This window comes from Phyllobates terribilis, unplaced genomic scaffold (assembly GCF_046119375.1).
Source record: "Phyllobates terribilis strain yellow unplaced genomic scaffold, ASM4611937v1 Scaffold_1__5_contigs__length_1240528914, whole genome shotgun sequence".
NCBI classification, from domain to species: domain Eukaryota; kingdom Metazoa; phylum Chordata; class Amphibia; order Anura; family Dendrobatidae; genus Phyllobates; species Phyllobates terribilis.
In genome coordinates, this window is record NW_027362761.1 from 350,195,493 (window position 1) to 350,218,231 (window position 22,739).

A 22,739-nucleotide genomic window follows, 5' to 3' on the forward strand; every position below is an offset into this window, starting at 1 on the left:
GTAAGGTGTCAAACACAGCGATACATGCTACCCAGCGGGGATTCAACGATCAAAGAAATGTCCAGACCATTCCGACACGACCAGCGATCTCACATCAGGGGCCTGGTCGCTGCTAAGTGTCAAACGTAGCGAGATCGTTACTGAGGTCGCTGTTGTGTCACAAAACTTGTGACTCAGCAGCGATCTCGCTTAGTGTGACGGGGGCTTTACACTGCTATACTTAGGTTATAATAGCTTGTAATGTCTCTTGCATCGTGTGAACCACATTCAACTTGGTCTTGCTTATGAGGCATTATAGGATTATATTGCCATTAATATCTGAAAAACCAAATAGTTTAAAAAAAAAGAAAGAAGATTGCCATATGCTGAAAAGGTATTGACTTTAATGCATAACAATAAACAGTTTAATACACATACAATGCATTCTCAAACTGCAATAAAACATGTAAAAATTTGTTGCTATCTACACAGAAGGTAAAATAGTGGCCCATATTTACTGGTTATTGTGCCAGATATCTGGTGTAAGTTGCACTTTTTTTATCTAAATCAATTTAGACAAACTTGTTATTGATTTGCACCAAGAAGAACCAATGTGTGTATCTAATTTTTCAATTATCTAAAAAGAGGGTGGTGCAGCTGATCAGGCAGGTCTAAAAAGACACCGATTATTGGTGTGCACCTGAATTTTACCCCAAATAATGATGTAAAGTAAGCCAACTGGCATAAATAATAGTAAAGTATCACATTTGGCGTATCATGCATGAAATATAATGTTTCCCACTGAGATACCATTTAGTGCCTGTACAGACTGCATTGACTCAGCTGAAAGGGAATCTGTAACCAAGGTTATAATTCTCAATTTGAGAGAAACAATATAAGGAAGGACATAGACCCAGATACCAACACAGTGACATTTAATAGACTCCTTGCTGTGGTTTGGACAATACCACTGATTAATCTGCAGCAGCTCTGCTAGTCTTCTCAATTTTAAGCTCTGTATTAACCCCGCCACACCACTTATGGACAGCTTTCTGTCTACACTGTACATAGACAGAAAGTAGACAATCAGTTGCGGGGGGCTGGGATAAACTGAGGTCATGAATATAGAGAAGTACATGGCAGGAGCTCATCATTGAGAGGACTAGCAGATCCCGAGCAGATAAAACAATGATCAAAATTACAGCAAGAAGTCAATAAGTGACTCACCACAGGAATCAGTGTGTCTACTCCTACATTATGCTGCTCTCAGATGGGGCAGCATAAACCTTTTAACAGATTCCCTTTAAGATAAATAATAGAAAGCATTAGTAAATGTGGGCCAATGTGTTGTAACATATAAAAGCAATTGTATCTTGTCGTATAGAGCAAATACGCAACATAACTTTAAAAGCAACAAATATCATTGGTTTGACCTGATCTTTTACTTGCCAAGATCATGACATTGCATTGTTTTGTTTCCTTTAATGGTTTTTGTAATATTGTAGAAGGAATACATAAAATATTGTGAACAGCTTCTAATGCAACTGGAAAACCAAACGTGCCCAAATGACATGGGCAGTAAAGGGTGCAGCCACAACCACACTCAGTAACAAATAACTGGAACCGGAAGCAGCTAGCCAAACGGCTAATGGAAAGTTACACAAAAATCACACCCGGACTGACCAATAAGCAGCAGGATGCAGGGCTAGTGCACTTGGGTTTGGCATAAGTCATTCTGTATTCCCCACATCTGCCTACATTATAGAGGTACAATTATGGAAACCCTGTAAACAAATCTCACAGTAAAGCAGACACATCAGTAACCAGAGGATAGAAATGGTCTTAGGAAGAAAAAAAAAATTAAAAGCATTGCATTGCACTTCCTCAGGTTGATACTAGAGCCATAAACATTGCAGGATTTAACAATATAGTGCGGCACTAAGGTGTGCAGTCCCTCCATCATTGCCCATCATCTTCAGGCCGCTCACATATTAGACAAAGGGAATGTGCTAGAGAGGTTCCTGCGATACCATAATAGATTACAGAATTTTGCGTTTGTTTTTAGGGACGATCAGGGAATAAAAAGGTTATTTTCTATGTCATATAAAAATGTCTTACAGTCGTTAACTATCGTAAAATGCATTTAAAAGGTTCTGCTGCCAGAACGCCATTTGCAGTGTTGTAACTGCTGTAAAGCACCATGGTAAGAGGAGAGCTGCATTGTACTGTATAGTCGTACCTGTTGTTTTAAGGCTGAGAAAGGGAATGCACATAGGATCTTTCATATGTCTAAAATGTTTATGTGCAAGAGAAAAATGAGGATCTTAATTATCTACATAAAAAAATCTCTACCACTGACAAGCAGCGTTCTGCAGGAAGCCCCAAAGGTTAGCACAGCTTAGGGTGCATTCACATTGCGCTTTGTTACACGCTTGGTGGACCCGTCGATCCCCATACACATTAAATGGTGGGCTGACCCTGAAGAAATCCTCGGGTTCGGCTCACTTCTACCTAATGTGAATGGGGCCCTAAGGTGTACAGGCTGTACTGGCCCATTTACATTCAAAGAGCCAATTCCTTTATTATCAACACTGCCATAAAAAGCTAGGTGTAAATGCAGCATTGCTCTTCATGTGATCTTCAATCACATCAAATTTGCAAGCCATAAAGGCTAAACCCTATAAATGTACTGGGTTACCAATCAAATATTTAAGGATTCCTATCATCAGACTGAAAACAGAAGAAAACTGGATTCTTTTTTAAAAGATCTACAAAGAGTGTGAGATAGATTAGGTGGGCCGATGGATAGATATTTTTCCCATTTCCATGTTAAAGACCAAGACATATCCACCTAAATACAGTATATATACACGATTGGCATGAATAGGCACATGCCACATAGACAGTCTCTTGTGCCCAGTGCTCAGTAATTCTGTAGCTCAGGAATATTGCGATACAAATCCAGGGATTGTGGGTTAGAGAAAGCCCCACGGTGAGCTACTTCCTTGCCTGCGATCGTTTGTTTCACAGCAACTTCAACCTTCTTCCCACTAATAGTATACTGGAAAGCAAATAAAGAAACCACAGGTTACTTCATACTATACAACACGAGTATACAACTATAAGTACATGCAAGTTACTAAGTGATTTAATGTTTGTATTTCCTTTATTCTAGCTCTCTTGCTGAAACGACTTGATCTAAAAGGTACATATACACATTAGTTTGTAGATCGCTGAATGTGGCAACTATCTAATAATGTATATGGGGGTCTCCTGACTTTCCCCGACAACTGATATCAGAGGAAATAAGCATCTGGCGGTGTGAATGTAAACACTCACCCTCACTGCCCACCCACTCCACCTACAAAGCACCATCCTGAGGCTTCTATACAGTCTCAAGATGGCTAAATTGCTGCCCACACTGTTTCTCACTCCTAACACTCTTCCCACTTTACTTAGTATCCGCTATCCTGAGACTTTCCTGCGGTTAATAATGTTACACAATATAATGGCACAGACAATATGATAAGTGCTGACACTGGCAACACACACTCCATGAACTGTATGGGTTACTATAATGTTATCTAGAACTCTGGGACGCCCCATAACTTCCCCTTTGGCAACTAGTTGATCAGATTCTCCTTCTCTGTGGAGCCTGTACTGCTCCCACCATGTGAACGCATTTCTCGTAACTCCCAACTTGCCGAGAATCACTGTCTATGCCCTAAATTACATCACCATTTGTTCTGCACACTGCTCAGTGAGCAGCTGGCTGAGTCTCGCCTCCGGCATGAAGGACTGTGCTCGACTGTTGAGGTTACATCCCATTAATCACAGACACAAAAGCCTCGATTAATCAAGACCAGCGATTTTCGAACCAGTCTTGATGAGGGGGCATGTTGGAATCAGACACTCCTGATTCATTAACAGGCGTCTGACAAGTGGCCTTCATGAGCCTCGTCACAAATCTTACTCCAGTCCCTGACTGGAGTGAGATTTCTGGTGTAGAAAATTCCACAGCTCATTTAATTGCTATTACGCCCCCGCAGGACCCCCATCCACCCATTTTAGCTGAGAAACTGGCATGAAAACGTTAAAAGTTGCGAAAATTGTTTTGATTTATCGGGCCCAAAATCTCCGTACTCTGCACTTTGTATGGACTGAAGTAGGAAGTAAAGAGCTGGAGGTCAAATGACCAACTGACAGCTCAGGAGCAAAGCAGAATTTTAACAGCAACTATTTTTATTAAGTTTCGTAAATCGATCATATTATTAAGTTTCTTCACTTCTCATGAGCTTTACAATGCTTTAATCATCTGTGTGCTTGGAAAACTCCTTTTGGCATCATTTTCTACCAATTATTCTTTTCAACAGACAAATGAAGTCTGAGGTTTTCTTCGCTGTTGAAAGCAATATTGAAAATTACACTTAAAAAAATCTTAAAATACCATCTAGAAGTAAAGCAACAAATATAAAACACACGCATAATTAGTTTTCAAGAGAAAAAATGGTAAAAGGCTGAAAAGAAATCAACATGTAAAAAAACAGGGAATTCACCTGGGAACTCCCAAAGTGAATAAAGTAAAGCAGAAAGTTATGAAACAGGCAGAAATAAAGACATTCTGCATCCCACAGATACATTAGAGAAAGCTTAAGAATGCATATCAGTCTCCACTGTTCCCTGCCAAACTCATAGCTCCTTACATTAAATCTAGTGAGGCAGCATTATGTTAAATCCTGTTTTTCAGATGCTTATGACTTATGGGAAAAAAAGACTCAGATCATGATGAAACTTGGCAGTTCTATAATCATTCAAGGTCGCAATTCTTTTCCAAACTTTCAGAATATTTTGCTTGGAAGTGTTTTGATTATTTTCGTCCCTTGGACATATTAACACTATCAGAGCTGGTAGACTACAATAACAAAAAGCCATTTATAGCAAGATATAGTAAATAAGATAATAATAAAATAACACGAAACAATGAAAACTAGGTTTTATTAATTATGTACAGTGAAGGAAATAAGTATTTGATCCCTTGCTGTTTTTGTAAGTTTGCCCACTAACAAAGATATGAACAGCCTATAATTTTAAGGTTAGGTTAATTTTAACATTGAGAGATAGAATATCCCCCCAAAAAAATCAAGAAAATCACATTGTATAAATTAGATACATTTTTTTTTGCATTTTGCAGTGATAAATAAGTATTTGATCCCCTACAAACCATTATGAGTTCTGGCTCCGACAGACCAGTTAGACGCTTCTAATCAACTCGGTACCTGCATTAAAGACAGCTGTCTTACATAGTTACCTTTATAAAAGTCTCCTGTCCACAGACTCAATTAATCAGTCAGACTCTAACCTCTACAACATGGGCAAGACCAAAGAGCTTTCTAAGGATGTCAGGGACAAGATCATAGACCTGCACAAAGCTGGAATGGGCTACAAAACCATAAGTAAGACGCTGGGTGAGAAGGAGACAACTGTTGGTGCAATAGTAAGAAAATGGAAGAAATACAAAATGACTGTCAATCGACATTGATCTGGGGCACCATGGAAAATCTCACCTCGTGGGGTATCCTTGATCATGAGGGAGATGAGAGATCAACCTAAAACAACACGGAGGGAACTTGTTAATGATCTCAAGGCAGCTGGAACCACAGTCACCAAGAAAACCATTGGTAACACATTACGCCTTAAAGGTTTAATATCCTGCAGTGCCCGCAAGGTCCCCCTGCTCAAGAAGGCACATGTGCAGGCCGGTCTGAAGTTTGCCAATGAACACCTGGATGATTCTGTGAGTTATTTGGAGAAGGTGCTGTGGTCAGATGAGACAAAAATTGAGCTCTTTGGCATTAAGGCAACTCGCCGTGTTTGGAGGAAGAGAAATGCTGCCTAAGACCCAAAGAACACCATCCCCACTGTCAAGCATCGAGGTGGAAACATTATGTTTTGGGGGTGTCTCTGTGCTAAGGGCACAGGACTACTTCACCGCATCAATGAGAGAATGGATGGAGACATGTACCGTGAAATCCTGAGGGACAACCTCCTTCCCTCCGCCAGAACATTAAAAATGGGTCGTGGCTGGGTCTTCCAGCAAGACAATGACCCAAAACATACAGCCAAGGCAACAAGGGAGTGGCTCAAAAAGAAGCACATTAAGGTCATGGAGTGGCCTAGCCAGTCTCCAGACCTTAATCCCATAGAAAACTTATGGAGGGAGTTGAAGCTCCGAGTTGCCAAGCGACAGCCTCAAAATCTGAATGATTTAGAGATGATCAGCAAAGAGGAGTGGACCAAAATTCCTCCTGACATGTGCGCAACCCTCATCATCAACTACAAAAAACCTCTGACTGCTGTGCTTGCCAACAAGGGTTTTGCCACTTAGTTGCTAGCCAGAGGGATCAAATACTTATTTCTCACTGCAAAATGCAAATAAATGTATCTAATTTATACAATGTGATTTTCTTGTTTTTTTTCTGGATATTCTATCTCTCAATGTTAAAATTAACTTACCCTTAAAATTATAGACTGTTCATGTCTTTGTCAGTGGGCAAACTTGCAAAAACAGCAAGAGATCAAATAATTATTTACTTCACTGTATTAGTATTAATGTATAGGTTAGACATGATGAACCTGATTCCCTTTATAAACTATGGTGCACATTGTAACAAAAAACAAAAGTAAGTCAAAATCAGCAAAATGTGACCTTGGGGTGGTTATACCTAATAGGATAGCAGAGTTGTTCATACCCCTTGCATATATATTACCCAGCAATTTATTTGGCACATAAATCTTTTTCCTTAAAACAGGGAACAAGCGGTGCATTCTAGACATAATGGTGCCAGTACATTCACTGTACACCTCATAAACACTCAGTGTCCAAACGTATGTGAGTGCCATAAATTGTCCAAAGGTATGCGAGTGCCAAACAGTGTCCAGATGTATGCAAGTGTTAAACAGTGTCCAAATGTATGCGAGTGTCATACAGTGTCCAAAGCTATGCGAGTGCCATACAGTGTCCAAATGTAAGCAAGTGTCATACAGTGTCCAAATGTATGCGAGTGTCATACAGTGTCCAAATGTATGCGAGTGCCATACAGTGTCCAAATGTAAGCAAGTGTCATACAGTGTCCAAATGTATGCGAGTGCCATACAGTGTGCAAATGTATACGAGTGCCATACAGTGTCCAAATGTACGCGAGTGCCATACAGTGTCCAAATGTATGCGAGTGCCATACAGTGTCCAAATGTATGCGAGTGCCATAGTGTCCAAATGTAAGCAAGTGTCATACAGTGTCCAAATGTATGCGAGTGCCATACAGTGTCCAAATGTAAGCAAGTGTCATACAGTGTCCAAATGTATACGAGTGTCATACAGTGTCCAAATGTAAGCAAGTGTCATACAGTGTCCAAATGTATGCGAGTGCCATACAGTGTGCAAATGTATACGAGTCCCATACAGTGTCCAAATGTACGCGAGTGCCATACAGTGTCCAAATGTATGCGAGTGCCATACAGTGTCCAAATGTATGCGAGTGCCATAGTGTCCAAATGTAAGCAAGTGTCATACAGTGTCCAAATGTATGCGAGTGCCATACAGTGTCCAAATGTAAGCAAGTGTCATACAGTGTCCAAATGTATACGAGTGCCATACAGTGTCCAAATGTACGCGAGTGCCATACAGTGTCCAAATGTATGCGAGTGCCATAGTGTCCAAATGTATGCGAGTGCCATACAGTGTCCAAATGTATGCGAGTGCCATAGTGTCCAAATGTATGCGAGTGCCATACAGTGTCCAAATGTATGCGAGTGCCATAGTGTCCAAATGTATGGAAGTGCCATACAGTGTCCAAATGTATGCGAGTGCCATAGTGTCCAAATGTATGCGAGTGCCATACAGTGTCCAAATGTATGCGAGTGCCATAGTGTCCAAATGTATGCGAGTGCCATACAGTGTCCAAATGTATGCGAGTGCCATAGTGTCCAAATGTATGCGAGTGCCATACAGTGTCCAAATGTATGCGAGTGCCATACAGTGTCCAAATGTATGCGAGTGCCATACAGTGTCCAAATGTATGCGAGTGCCATACAGTGTCCAAATGTATGCGAGTGTCATACAGTGTCCAAATGTATGCGAGTGCCATAAAGTGTCCAAATGTATAAGAGCGTCATACAGTGTTCAAATGTATGCAAGTGCCATACAGTGTCTAAATAAGGTGTTATAATATGCCCAAATAGCATAGTAATAGTGTGTCAACGAAAAAGGCTTTTCTAGTGTACAAGTAAGAATATCGTGTAGTATACAGAGCATGAGTACACTTCACCTCCATAAGGTACTTTCAATAAGGCAATGCAGGGATTCTGAAACGTTCTACTGGAGCCTCACCAGCATGAACCTGCCAATCCCTGGGCCTCAGTAGTGAGTGCTATTTGTAATTTTGTCATGTTCCTAAACCAATTTACACTCATTAACAGAGTAAAGTTTCCTGGCTGCAGGGCAAGGCTCTCAGTCTTCCACCTGCCATGGTCGGCAACCTCTGTTCTTCTGCATGTCGGGATACTACAGTAATCAGGCATGCTCTAGTTAAGTCTCACTCCCTGGCCTTATAGGCCTGTTCAAGCAACTGGGTGCCGCCTGAGTATTCAGGCAGTTGACATCCATGCCACTACTCTACAAGCTCTGCTACATCCTCATTGTGAGTCATTTAACAAACTCAACTAACTCTGCAGCATCCCTCGTCTCTACTACATTGCCTTACTCTGCTGATCTTCTTTCCCCTGAGCCCCTGGTCACACACTGCTCTGCAACATTGCTAGTCTACTCTGCTGAGCCTCGAATCTGCCTCATCGGTCTCCTGACGCAGAGTCTACAGCTTCCTTGTGGACTACTGCTCAAGTCTCCAGTTGCTGACCATTTTCTTCAGCCTGTTGCTTCAGCCAGTCCGCCCCGCTGCTGCACCAACATCACCTGTCTGTGCTGCACAACAGCAGCTTACCTGGACTGAGAGCTTTGAGAAGCTACCTCACCAGAAGAGACAAAACTGTATTATGTTGCTGAAGAGAGAAATGTGAAGAGTAGCAGAAATCAGCATATAAAATGTGTATAGCAGAAAAATCAGCCTAGGATTAATCCTATGAAAGCTGCCACCCCATACCAACAACTCGGGGGGTGCTTCACTGTTCGGGACGCACTGAAATAATCAGCAGGAGAACCGACCATACTTTCTTTGGTAGAGTGTTAGCAACTGCCAAGTTCATGCCCCTGCTTAACGCTAAACTCTAGGGGTAATTGCTCCATTTAACCCTCTTATAAACTGAGCCGATACCCAATGATTTATTCAGCATCCCCAGAGACTTTCCAATACGTCCATTGGTGTAAAAAGGACATTGGTATTCAGGCAGCTCTGAGCACTATAAATTTACCTTATCGTGTGAATGAAACATGTCAGTTTGCACATTTTAGCATGAACCTCTATTTTTTTATTGGGTTTGTTACAATACAGAGCAGTGATCTTCTTACCGGAATGTCTTTTGTTTCCAGGATCAGGGCGGGCACGTGCCTGGCAGACAGTGCTATGCGGATGGAGTCCTTTATCCTTTTCACCAGATCACGGGTAAAGGTGCAGTTATTGTTCATCTTAAGGAAAAGAATAACCCTTTCCTCCCCGTCTTTATTGTACTGGGGGATACAGAGGCTGTCTGACACATCCACAAATGATTCAACTGCAACAAGACAAAGTCACTCTCATTACAGATCCCCAATTCCAGCTCACATCCTTCTCTTTAATACACTGGACAGTATGAACATACTTGGTCTATTCCACCTTATGTGCAGTAAAACCATTCAAAGTTCACATTATTGCAATCCATTTTGTTATCGCATTGGTGTATTCTGCTATACTTTCCTACCAAGCGTCTCTGAACTTTTCTACGCTTGGGTTTTCCACTACTTAGAATGCGGTTACAGCTCAATGAGGTTTTTCCAATAATGACTGTATGACCTGATCTATCCTCTAAGCCCCAGTAATAAGCAGCAGTTAATGTCTGATGGAGACGCGTAAAAGGGAATTGGAGGGGAGCAGTGGGAGTCTAATCTGTATCCATTCAGGAGACGTAATAATGGCTTTGTTAGTATAGCCAGTCAGCAGCCGAATGTTGAAAATACGTTTAATTAGCAAGTCCCAGTAGTGAACTTCTGCATTACAAATCTTGGCTACACATTAGTCATTTCTTCCCACTTAAAGTAATGACAGTTTCTTATTTTCAACCTCCTCGTTACCATTATGTAGAAAATTAACCTATTCAGTGGCTGGTGGAGGGCATATTGTAGGCATTGGATAATTGTACCTATATTGTAGATTTCGGAGCTTCCAAATCGTACTCCGTTTGGATTCAGTGTTCCATCGCTGCAAGTAAAACGAACAAGACATTAAACCATTTATACTCCCAGGGGAAAATGTACAATATTTGCACGGCGGTAATCATACAGTTTTTTTTATATCCATATCTATAAACTAGATTAGGCATTGGTCATTGTATAGGTTGTAATGCAGCGACTTGCTGGCATTACGGTAATGGTCCAGGATGTGTTTTACCTGACCATGTACCTTCCCCCTCAGGTGACTGGTCACATGACTGTGACATAGCACAGATCCTGCACGCACAGAATGTCTGTCTGATCACATGACTGTGACATCAGCAAGGTCCTGTCAGTATGTGTGTGTGTGTGTGTGTGTGTGTGTGTGTGTGCACGGGATGCATATATAAACCCTGCTTGATGGGAGACAGGTGTGTTGGGCGTGAGGCCTGTTCCCTGTGTGTGTGGGACACCGTGATACCGTGAAGCCTGGCAGCCTGAAAGGTCGAGCTTGGATCTTGTGTAGATGCCAGTTGCTTTGGAAGGCAGCGGCTTGGTGAAGAATAAGGAAAGGCGCAGACTGGATGGGTGTGAGTGAAACATTCCAGTAGCCTAAGACGGGACGACGGCTAGAGACCCCCACCTGGGAAAGCCTTAAAGCCACAGTGGTGGCGGATTAAATGGACTGCAGCAACTAAACCCGGCAAAGGTAATACACTTTGTTATATGGACACTTATATAGACATTGCTATAGTGTTACCTTGCTGAAGGCTGTAACTTGGGCCAATTGGGCCTGTCTGCTACTTGAGAGACTCCCGGATGTGAAGTGTGTAAACATGCCGGTGATATACTAAGAAGGACTGTGTGATATGCGGTTTATGATAAGATAATAAACTGCTGTATTGAGAAAATACCGGAAGGACATTGCACGTGTGCCTAATTTACCCGGTGCAGCGAGTATCCCCCATTATGATGACTAGTGCTGCCTTACATATGGTTCGAGAATGCGGGCAACTGCAGCCCGGTTGCTAGGGGCAACTGCAGCCCGGTTGCTAGCGGCAACGACAACCCGGTTGCTAGGGGCATCTGCAGCCCGGTTGCTAGGGGCAACGGCACAGGACGACGAGTGTGGATTAAAGCATCTGGCTGCAACTCGGTGGGGTTGCGAAGATTGGCGTCGCACTCAAACCTGGTTTGCTGTGGCTCGGCGGGGCCACAAAATTTCTCCGGGGGCGCCAGTGTTGTCCCAGAGTGCCCGGGGAGGTGGTAAGAGCTGTTGTGAACTGAGTCCTAAGACTATTGTTGATTTTTCTTGTAAAAATTCCCCTGCCGGTGTGGTTGTTAAAAAGGGGGCGGAGTCTAAAAAAGGGGCGGTTGTTCAAAACAGCGTGGAGGATAGAAAATCAAAAAAAAATTACTGGTGGTGGGTTGGTACCTCCTAAAAATGACAATGTGACCGTTGATAACGGGGTAGCTCCAGTAGAAGGGGTTGACGTCAAAGTGGGAGGTGACCTGTTAGTCCACAACACCATGGGGAGTGACACAGACCCCGTAGCTGACGGTGACACTACGAAAGTAGAAGGAGAGGTCAGTCAGGAGGGGCTAGACGAGGTGAGAAAGTCCCCATCTCGTAGACGGCGCAAGGGCCACAAAAAGGTTGCTCCTGTAGACTTGGCTGAAAATGAAAATAAAGAGAATGTAGTACTGTGTGCCTTTGCTTCAAGTGTGGATCCCCCATTAGAAGTAGAAGAGAAGGTGACGTTGCCAGTAGCAACCTCCGGTACGGTACCGAGTCAGAAGGATCTGACAGCCCTGAAAGAGGAGGCGGCCAGTCGTGACCAAGAGCTGGAGCCTATCGGCCAGCAGGGTCAGAGTGATGTGCAGCAATTATGTGAAAACCTGGGGAACGTGTCCTCAGACCAGTTGATCCTGGAGTCTGAACAGCAGAAAATACACCAGCTTATGAGGAACTGGCAGCGAGACGTAGAGCAAAGCCACGCGGAAATTAACCAGTGGAAGGAAATGTTCTACGCAATTAAGGAGGACCGCCGCAAAATCAAGGAAGAGGTTTTGCAGTTGAAGCTTGAGAAGGAGGCGCGGCAGGATGGAGTTTCTGGACGTGAACAAATCCTAGAACGACTGCGCAAACAGCTCAACCAGGAGCTGTGTGACTCCAAGAAGGAGTGTGGTGAACGCAGTAGGGAACTGCAACAGAGTAAGAGAGATTATGAGGATCTCCTCAAGGTGAAGGAAAAACTAGAGGAGGATAAGGCGGGTGCAGAGCAAGTGCGCCAAGTGGTTGAGACCACTCTGCAAGACACCCGTGAGGAGAACGATGATCTCCGGGGAAAGACCCTAGATCTGGAAGCTCAGGTAAAGGAGCTACAGATATCCTGTGATACTCGCCAGAAGGCGGAGACGTACCTTAAGGAAACAGTCAGCAAGATGGAAGCTGAGCGAGAGAAGATGGAGGAGTCTATCGGAAAAGCCACAGACCAGGGCCAGGAGTTGACCGCTGGTGATGGGAGGTATGAAGCAGATACCTCCCCGAGTGATGTGGGCTCGGAGGGTTTGGTGGATGTCGGAGCCGAGATCAAGCAGCTCAAGGAGTTGCTACAAACCCAGTGGACGCAAGAGAAGCGTGAGAGACTGGCTATTGAGCGCCGAGTGGGCGCATTGGAGACGGAGAGGTCTGAGAGAGCTTTGCTGCTGGAAGAGCAGTTGAAGCAGGAAGAGCTTCAGAGACGGGCCGCTGAGAGGCGAGTGGCGGAGCTAGAGGAAGAAGTTTCCGGGCCCAAAAGTCGCCTGACAAAGTATCACTCAGTGAACGAGGCCTTCTTGGAGAAGGAAAAGGGCGAACACGTTGCACTCACTCCCTTATACCATGAGAATGTGGACCTGAGGAGAGTTAAGAGAGTGTTAACCACAGATAAATATGAGATGGAAGTGGTCAAGACGAAAATTCGTGAATTTGTAGCTGTGAGTCAGCTCAGGGGAAGCATACAGGGTGAAGAAGCTGGAGGTCAGTTGCCCCTGAAACCTGAGCTGGTTGATCGTCTGGAAACCACTGGCGAGACCGAAACGTCTCGGTACAAGTGCCTTGTAGATGTACCCGAGGATTTGAGGGAAGAATGCACCAGTGAGTCCGTGCATGAGGAGTTTAAGAAGGCAGTGGGAGCCTGTAAGGTGTACTTGACCTCAGAAGCTAAACAGCTGGTGGTCCTGTCCACGACCGAAGTCACAGTGAAGAGGGTGGCTATCCTAAGGGACATGCACTGGCGATGTATTCGCACGAAGCGGTTTCTCCGGTTGAAGACGGAACAAGCCGTTAGACAACTGGAGTTGTTGAGGAAAGCTCAACAAGAAGAGGTCATCCGGGTGCCTCATGTTCTGGTGAGGAAGCTAGATGGGAGAAATGGTCGAGCCATGCAGATGATGGTCAAAAAGTCTGGTGTGGGGAAAGTAAGCAGTCCACGTGATCTTCAGGACTGGATACCAGACGAAGACGGCATGGTATCATTCTCCGCTGTAGGAACAGAAGAAAGCCTGGAATATATGCGCATGCTGTTGGAGTACCGAGTGACCTACCTGCGAGAGGTAGAACAGTTGAATCTCGCTAGACTGCGAGTGGATAGACAGCATCATCTGAGTAACAGAAGATGGCAGCCGTTTAGAAATTATGAGACCAGACAGAGAAAGGGCCCCCTAAATAACAGAACAGCTATAGCTGGAGTTAGGGACCTTTCAAGATGTCCTGAGAGTAGTGGGCGTGGGTTTAGAGGTAGTGAAACCTCCAGTAACTCAGGTTTGAGCAGCCCATACAAACAACCCAATAGAGGACGGGACATTACGGAGTCGAACCGGACCTTAGATACCAGGGCATGTGAGTAACACCGCTGTATGACTGACCGTTGGGAGCGGGGGAGACCTGACAAGGTTACAACTGACCGCTGGGAGCGGGGGAGCTCTGACAAGGTTACGACCCGGAAAGGTGACCTGACGAAGTCAGTGACAGTGACAAATGGTAGGTCCCTAAGGAATGGGCTAATGTCGTTGACTAATGTTCCAGTGGCTGAGTAGCACAATTGTAAAGTACATGGTCTCTATGTGAGCTGGGGGTTATAGTGATTGTGTATATTATGTGTTCAACCCCACAAGTTTGAACAGAGGGGGGGGATATGTAATGCAGCGACTTGCTGGCATTACGGTAATGGTCCAGGATGTGTTTTACCTGACCATGTACCTTCCCCCTCAGGTGACTGGTCACATGACTGTGACATAGCACAGGTCCTGCACGCACAGAATGCCTGTCTGATCACATGACTGTGACATCAGCAAGGTCCTGTCAGTATGTGTGTGTGTGTGCACGGGATGCATATATAAACTCTGCTTGATGGGAGACAGGTGTGTTGGGCGTGAGGCCTGTTCCCTGTGTGTGTGGGACACCGTGAAGCCTGGCAGCCTGAAAGGTCAAGCCTGGATCTTGTGTAGATGCCAGTGGCCTTGGAAGGCAGCGGCTTGGTGAAGAATCCGGTAAGGCGCAGACTGGATGGGTGTGAGTGAAACATTCCAGTAGCCTTAGACGGGACGACGGCTAGAGACCCCCACCTGGGAAATCCTTAAAGCCACAGTGGTGGCGGATTAAATGGACTGCAGCAACTAAACCCGGCAAAGGTAATACACTTTGTTATATGGACACTTATATAGACATTGCTATAGTGTTACCTTGCTGAAGGCTGTAACTTGGGCCAATTGGGCCTGTCTGCTAATTGAGAGACTCCCAGATGTGAAGTGTGTAAACATGCCGGTGATATACTAAGAAGGACTGTGTGATATGCGGTTTATGATAAGATAATAAACCGCTGTATTGAGAAAATACCGGAAGGACATTGCATGTGTGCCTAATTTACCCGGTGCAGCGAGTATCCCCCATTATGATGATTAGTGCTGCCTTACAAGGTATAGATGGTCCAAACACAAGCGACACTCCTCCGGAGACCAGATGTATCACTGGATATATTGTAGCAGCGTTCATGTCTCATGTCAAGGCAGCTCACAAATTAGAAAAGATTGAGGACCACTGTTAATAATCATGTTGGGCGGCTGGCAGTATGCATCCGAGTTTTTGCCCCCGGGATTTTGTTTCATTGGCCGCTTAGGTATGGGGGAATCTTGGTCGTATGTGGGCTGCTGCCCCATGAGGTCTCTCCCAAAATACAAAGCACATGTCAAAACACAAATTATGGGCTCACGACAATAATACACACCTGCGCCCCAGCATAACAACGCCTCCTGTCTTAGGATTTATTTTGCAGTAGTCTCCATGGGCCCAGATACCTAAAATACCAGAGATGGTTACAGCACAACTGGTCACTCTAGTTCTGAAATAGTCACATTATATTCATTAGCTCACTGACTGCGTTCATGTATATGTATGTGAACAAGCGTAAGGGGTTATTTTCAAGTTCTTTAATAGTACAATTGCACTACAATTGCAATCCTTTCTATTCCCCAGAACGAGGGGATTCTTAAATGTATAGTTTACTGCTCATTGTCTAAGTTACTGGCCACCACTGAAGTCTACCAGCGGTGGCCTGTGTCTTACGCAAGGAGCGAAGTGCTCACAAGCTCCTTCTATAGAGCTTGTCAGCACTGCTGTGTAGCTGGCCAGATGGCTTGACCCAGACAGCTTCAGCGCCTTTCGCTCCTTCAATGCTGCAGAGGCCAGGTTGCCTCTGCTAGCAACAGCATCAGAGAGTACACAGTTTGCTTCAGCAGCGCAACGCTGATATTAGTCTGAACTGTCAATCAATCAGTAGTGACTGCTCTGTGACAAGCAGGGAGGCAGGGAAGTGGTGCACTCCGGAACCTAAATAATGAGTCAAGCCCATTAAAAAGCTGAAGGCCACACAACATTGTGGCCATACATGACATTGTGGTCAGCAGGATTATTTTATACTTCCTATTTACATGGAGATGATTTTTAAGGCAGCCTGATGTTTTCTTATAATATTCATTTCCCAGCAGCTTCTATATAACAGACATGCTGGAAAAATAGATGTAAAATCAATCACTAGAGGTCCCAAGATACCTGAGGCCCATTTGTATCTCGTGTACTTTACACATACCTTTATGAAGGCAGAAATAGTAACATTATATATTTAACCATAAAATAACTCTCTATACTTCTGAACTTGCTAGAATAGCTGGAAGATGAATATGATGGGAGGGAGCTGGAGACACATAGGAAAACCCCGGTCAGATTTGACACTGTACTACAGAGCCACTAGCTCCGCCACAGCAGGGGTCCTAACTGCAGAAGAAGAAACCTGACACATTTCATATCCTGAATAGAATTGATCAGAAACCAGAACATTTTGCAGAGGATTTTACATGTACAGTATAAATAAAAGGGCATAGATATAGAATATTCACTTGTGCAGCGGATGGGAACATAATGAATATAAGAACACGTCTTATGAGGGACATGTGAAATACCAAGTTCTGATTGATGTGACATAGACATACCGTCCTGTCCTGAGATTACAGTTCTCCATTGACACCATTACAGTAGGTTTACCCCGCTCACGCCTCATTATGTTTTTCACTGACTGGTGGTCGCATACGACCACTCACTGTCTTTTGGGTTTCTCATTAAAGAGGACAGGCCATGTTTCCAACATGTGTTGATCCATTACTTTTCTATATTAATGTGATACCTGGGAATTTGGAGAAATACGCTTTCTGGTATTTGCTGCCATCTTCATCGTTCCAGAAGTGCGTGGGCTGAGATGGTAATGGAATAGTACAGACCAGCTCGCCACTTTCTCCCCACACCGCCTTTCCTGCAGAAAAAGGAGAAGGCTATAATGGAAGAAATGACCATCTATCTGCATAATTAGATGAGAACATTAGCATTACGCTGTACAGGATAAGGCGATAGAGATTAGCCAGCTTCATACAATCATAGACGCATGGTACATTAGACCTGCCACCGAGCAGGAAGGACACACGGCCGAGGACTGATCTACAAGCCTCAATTCTCTTTTTTGTTTTTCCCCTAGTAACTACTAAATTAGAACTACACAGACTGGCTTTATTTATTCAGATGTGTCTGTGCGCTATGTAAATTCAGTGGCATATGCGGATCTGATTCACAGATTGAAGGTTCTGAAGAAGGCTGTTTAGTGTGACCCACTTAATTAAGCAGATTCATTGCAAACCTGGCATTAACACCTTCACAGGGGAGTGCAAAGGATTGACACAACAAACGCAAAACTATTACACCGCGCGTTGTTCTGTCAGCGGCAGATTATTAACCATGCGATGCCCAAATTCTTTATCTTCCTCCTAATGAACGTTCACAGCGCAGAGATAACAAAGCATTACAATACAAGGAGAAAGCACTCCATGTTGTCACAGTGTACACTGGAAATACATATTCAGATTATTCACACATATCTGGACATTAGAGAGCTTCACAAAAGTGTAAGGGCCTGTGCAGATTTGTTGCTTTTTTTCCGTGCAGATTTGTCACAAAACCTGAAGGGTTTCCTGCCGCCAGCAAAGTGTATGAGAATCCTGAAGTCTCATTCACACATTGCTTATTTGCAGATTTAGTGCAGATTTAAATCGGCAGCATGTCAATTCTTTCAGCATTTTTGTTGTAGATTTCGTTCATACTAATTAGTGGGGGAAAATCTGCACCAGAAAAGCATGTAAAAGACACAGCAAAAACTTGGCAAAAAATCGTGTATTGTACGATGCCTTTTTCCTGCCAAGAGATGCAAAATGATTCAGAAATTTCTGCACCAAATACTTAACTTGTGCACATACCCTAAAGGTTATGATTTGGAAATGTTAAGGCTCCTATATAACTTACATATCCTGGCTCCCCCATACACATGAATGGATGGTTGGTTCACTTGTTTGTATCCTGATCCAGACACAACATGAACAGAGGGGGAAATAAGTATTTGATCCCTTGATGTTTTTGTAAGTTTGCCCACTTACAAAGACATGAACAGTCTATAATTTTAAGGGTAGGTTAATATAACATTGAGAGATAGAATATCCCAAAAAAATCAAGAAAATCACATTGTATAAATTAGATACATTTATTTGCATTTTGCAGTGAGAAATAAGTATTTGATTCTTCTGGCAAACAACACTTAATACTTGGTGGCAAAACCCTTGTTGACAAGCACAGCAGTCAGACGTTTTTGTAGTTGATGATGAAGGTAGCGCACATGTCAGGAGGAATTTTGGTCCACTCCTCTTTGCAGATCATCTCTAAATCATTCAGATTTTGAGGCTGTCGCTTGGCAACTCAGAGCGTCAACTCACTCCATAAGTTTTCTATGGGATTAAGGTCTGGAGACTGGATAGGCCACTCCATGACCTTAATGTGCTTCTTTTTGAGCCACTCCTTTGTTGCCTTGGCTGTATGTTTTGTGTCATTGTCTTGCTGGAAGATCCAGCCACAGCCCATTTTTAATGTCCTGGCGGAGGGAAGGAGGTTGTCACTCAGGATTTTACGGTACATGGCTCCATCCATTCTCTCATTGATGCGGTGAAGTAGTCCTGTGCCCTTAGCAGAGAAACACCCCCAAAACATAATGTTTCCACCTCGATGCTTGACAGCGGGGACGGTGTTCTTTGGGTCATAGGCAGCATTTGTCTTCCTCCAAACACGGCGAGTTGAGTTAATGCCAAAGAGCTCAATTTTTGTCTCATCTGACCACAGCACCTTCTCCCAATAACTCACAGAATCATCCAGGTTTCATTGGCAGATTTCAGACGGCCTGCACGTGTGCCTTCTTGAGCAGGGGGACCTTGCGGGCACTGCAGGATATTAAACCTTTAAGGCGTAATGTGTTACCAATGGTTTTCTTGGTGACTGTGGTCCCAGCTGCCTTGAGATCATTAACAAGTTCCCCCCGTGTAGTTTTAGGCTGATCTCTCACCTTCCTCATGATCAAAGATACCCCACGAGGTGAGATTTTGCATGTCGATTGACAGTCATTTTGTATTTCTTCCATTTTCTTACTATTGCACCAACAGTTGTCTCCTTCTCACCCAGCGTCTTACTTATGGTTTTGTAGCCCATTCCAGCTTTGTGCAGGTCTATGATCTTGTCCCTGACATCCTTAGAAAGCTCTTTGGTCTTGCCCATGTTGTAGAGGTTAGAGTTTGACTGATTAATTGAGTCTGTGGACAGGGGTCTTTTATACAGGTGACTATGTAAGACAGCTGTCTTTAATGCAGGTAACGAGTTGATTAGAAGCGTCTAACTTATTTCTCACTGCAAAATGCAAAATAATTTATCTAATTTATACAATGTGATTTCCTTGATTTTTTTTTGGATATTCTATCTCTCAATGTTAAAATTAACCTACCCATTAACCTTAACACCACCGGGTGTTGAAGGAATGTCTTATCATTGCAATAGGCGTGAGCAGGGGACAATGTTGAGAGTAGAATTCTGCCCCCGCTGTTTCCAACAAGTATAAAAATAAGAATAAAATAAAAAACACATTATACTCACCTTTACACCTAATTCCCTGAAGCCATTGTCCCTTGTAAACAAACCAAAAATAAAAAAGAACAACATCCCTCACCTGTCCGAAGATGATTTAATCCAGAGTCCTACGCTGTAATCCTTCTGTGCGACATTTCTTCATCAGCGTGATCAGTGACTTGAGGTGACCGCACACTCTGGGCAGCAGGGAAGAATGACTTGATGCAGTGAGCGGGCCCTTGAACTGTGCTGAGCTCACTGACCAGTGTCCTGTCACTCAATGAGCTCAGCACAGTTCAGGGGCCCGCTCGCTGCAGAAAGTCATTTGTCTCTGCTCCTCAGCGTGTGCGATCGCCTCAAGTCACCGCCATGCTGAAGAAGAAATGTCGGTCAGATGGATTACGGCGTGGGACTCTGGATTATTTCAACTTCGGACAGGTGAGGGATATTGTTCTATTTTATTTTTGGTTTGTTTACAGGGGACAATGGCTTCAGGGAATTAGGTGTAAAAGGTGAGTATAATGTGTTTTTTATTTTGTTATTTTTACACTTGTGGGAGACAGCGGGGCAGAATACTACTCTCAACATTGTCCCTTGCTCGCGCTGATCGCAACACAAGCAGGGGACAATGATGAGAGATTCCTTCAGCACCCAGCGCTTGGGAACAGGGAACACTGCACCGCTGATTCCCAGGCGCCGGTATGTGTGATACTGATAACACACGGATGTCATCCATGTGTCATCAGTGTGCACGTGTGTGGGGCGTTTTGTGGCCCCACACGGCGTGCAAAAAATGAACATGTCAGCGTGTTTTCCCACGGACACATGGTCCATGGAAACACACTGACATGAGCGCAAACCCATTCATTTGAATGGGTCTATGTGTGTATGTGTCTCAAGTACATGTGAAAACTGGCACCACACCTACTAGAGACACTGACGTGTGAAAGAGGCCTGAGACAAAGAGGGGAATCATATGCAAGGGCCGTATCCCCCAGAATGTGCTTAGGAGCATACTGAACCGCTGGAGTGCATTGTAGTCACAGACACAGCTGTGGTTACCATGCAAAATAAAAGTGAGTGTGGACTGGATCAAGTTATTTAACCAAGTCAGTTTAGGAAAGCCTGTCTTGGGCTTTTATTTTTGGTGAGATATGTAGGATGGTAGTGGGATGGATCTCTCCCTCCAGTCTGGATCTTACAAGTGGCCCATGGCCATGTTTTTCATTTAAACCTGCAGTTAAGGTTTTGGTGTGTCAGTTTGTGTTTGGATGTCACATACAGCAGAGCTGGAGGTGCTGTGGACATATGCCTGGCTGTGTGAAGCTAACACAATCTAGAGCCAGCGACGTGGGCAATAACGATAGCACCCAAGAACCTTACGAGGGTGCAAGTGCCGGTGTCACTGGACTTTGTTTGCGTTTTCCTGGCTGCGATCCGCAGGTGAGCAATTTCAAGTGTGTATTATATGGACATTTTACTTAACTTGCCTGGGTCAGTGTCCCACTAAATTCACTAGCAGAAACGCCACTGCCTTACAACTGTGATGTCACTGTGTTTCCTATTTTGTACACTCTATGCAGAGGTGGCCATACCATTGGTGAAACCTGTGCAGCCATACAGGGGCCTCAAGAGGTAAGGGGGCCCATCTCCATCTCCAATGCAGGGGAAAATGTGCATTATAATGAGATATTGAACTGCAAAGGGCTCATATATTGTTCTTACACAGGGGCCCTCTTCTGTCTGTGTATGCCCCTGACTTGTTCTATAACTGTGGTCGCTACACATGTGCTTTGATATCACTATAATATTCCCGTACAGAGATACTAATGTTTTTTTTCATTATTGTATTACACAAGTGCTGTCACACCTCTCTATTGTACCTGTGCTATTACACCACTGTATTGTATTACACAAGTACTGACACACCTCTGTATTATCCCTGTACTATTACACCACTGTATTGTACCTATACTATTACACCCTGCTTTATACATGTATGATAACATCCCTGTGTTTATTATACCTATGATGTGACAGTCTACACGGATATTAAACAGCAGATATCAAGTGTGCATAAATACAAATTCCTATATAACATTATTATATAGTGCCCGGTCTATAGATGACTGTCATAATTAGTAGCAACACAAATCAGTATAGCTTGCTTTGGCCTGGAATCACACATGCAGATTTTGAGGCAATGTTTGGAGCCAAATAATAAATAAAAATGCTTTGCTCTTTTTCACATTAATTGAAGGAATGAACTGGAATATAAGTAGGTATGCATGCAGCGTGTAGGTGCATGTTCACACTGGCCACTATACAGCCAAAACCTAAGATTAAAACAAAATGAGCAAATACCCTGCAATAAATAAATAGCAATAGTGCATGAAAATAATATAACGTACTTGGTTAACATAATTTTAATAAAAAAAAATTAAAATCCATGCCACCACATCCCGGTGACCCTATATACAGTTATATGAAAAAGTTTGGGCACCCCTATTAATCTTAAGCTTAATGTTTTCTTAAAATTGGTGTTTTTGCAACAGCTATTTCAGTTTGATATATGTAATAACTGTTGGACACAGTAATGTTTCTGCCTTGAAATGAGGTTTATTGTACTAACAGAAAATGTGCAATCTGCATTCAAACAAAATTTGACAGGTGCATAAGTATGGGCACCCTTATCATTTTCTTGTTTTAAATACTCCTACCTACTTTTTACTGACTTACTTAAGCACGTTTTTTGGTTTTGTAACCTCATTGAGCTTTGAACTTCATAGCCAGGTGTATGCAATCATGAGAAAAGCTACTTAAAGTGGCCACTTGCAAGTTGTTCTCCCGTTTGAATCTCCTCTGAAGAGTGGCATCATGGGC

At 43.5% G+C, this 22,739-nt stretch overlaps 1 protein-coding gene across 1 annotated transcript in view; it reads right to left on the reverse strand.

The window, feature by feature from the left end:
* Positions 1–361: 361 nt before the first annotated feature.
* Positions 362–22,739, reverse strand: part of AACS (acetoacetyl-CoA synthetase) — a 104,248-nt gene continuing 81,870 nt past the window's right edge. The window contains exons 14-18 of the mRNA XM_073676145.1: positions 17,056–17,181; positions 15,604–15,673; positions 10,327–10,385; positions 9,500–9,702; positions 362–3,040 (exon numbers count right to left, since the gene is read on the reverse strand). Coding sequence (XP_073532246.1) covers positions 2,903–3,040; positions 9,500–9,702; positions 10,327–10,385; positions 15,604–15,673; positions 17,056–17,181 — 596 coding nt within the window. The 3' untranslated portion in view covers positions 362–2,902. The remainder of the gene's footprint in view (positions 3,041–9,499; positions 9,703–10,326; positions 10,386–15,603; positions 15,674–17,055; positions 17,182–22,739) is intronic.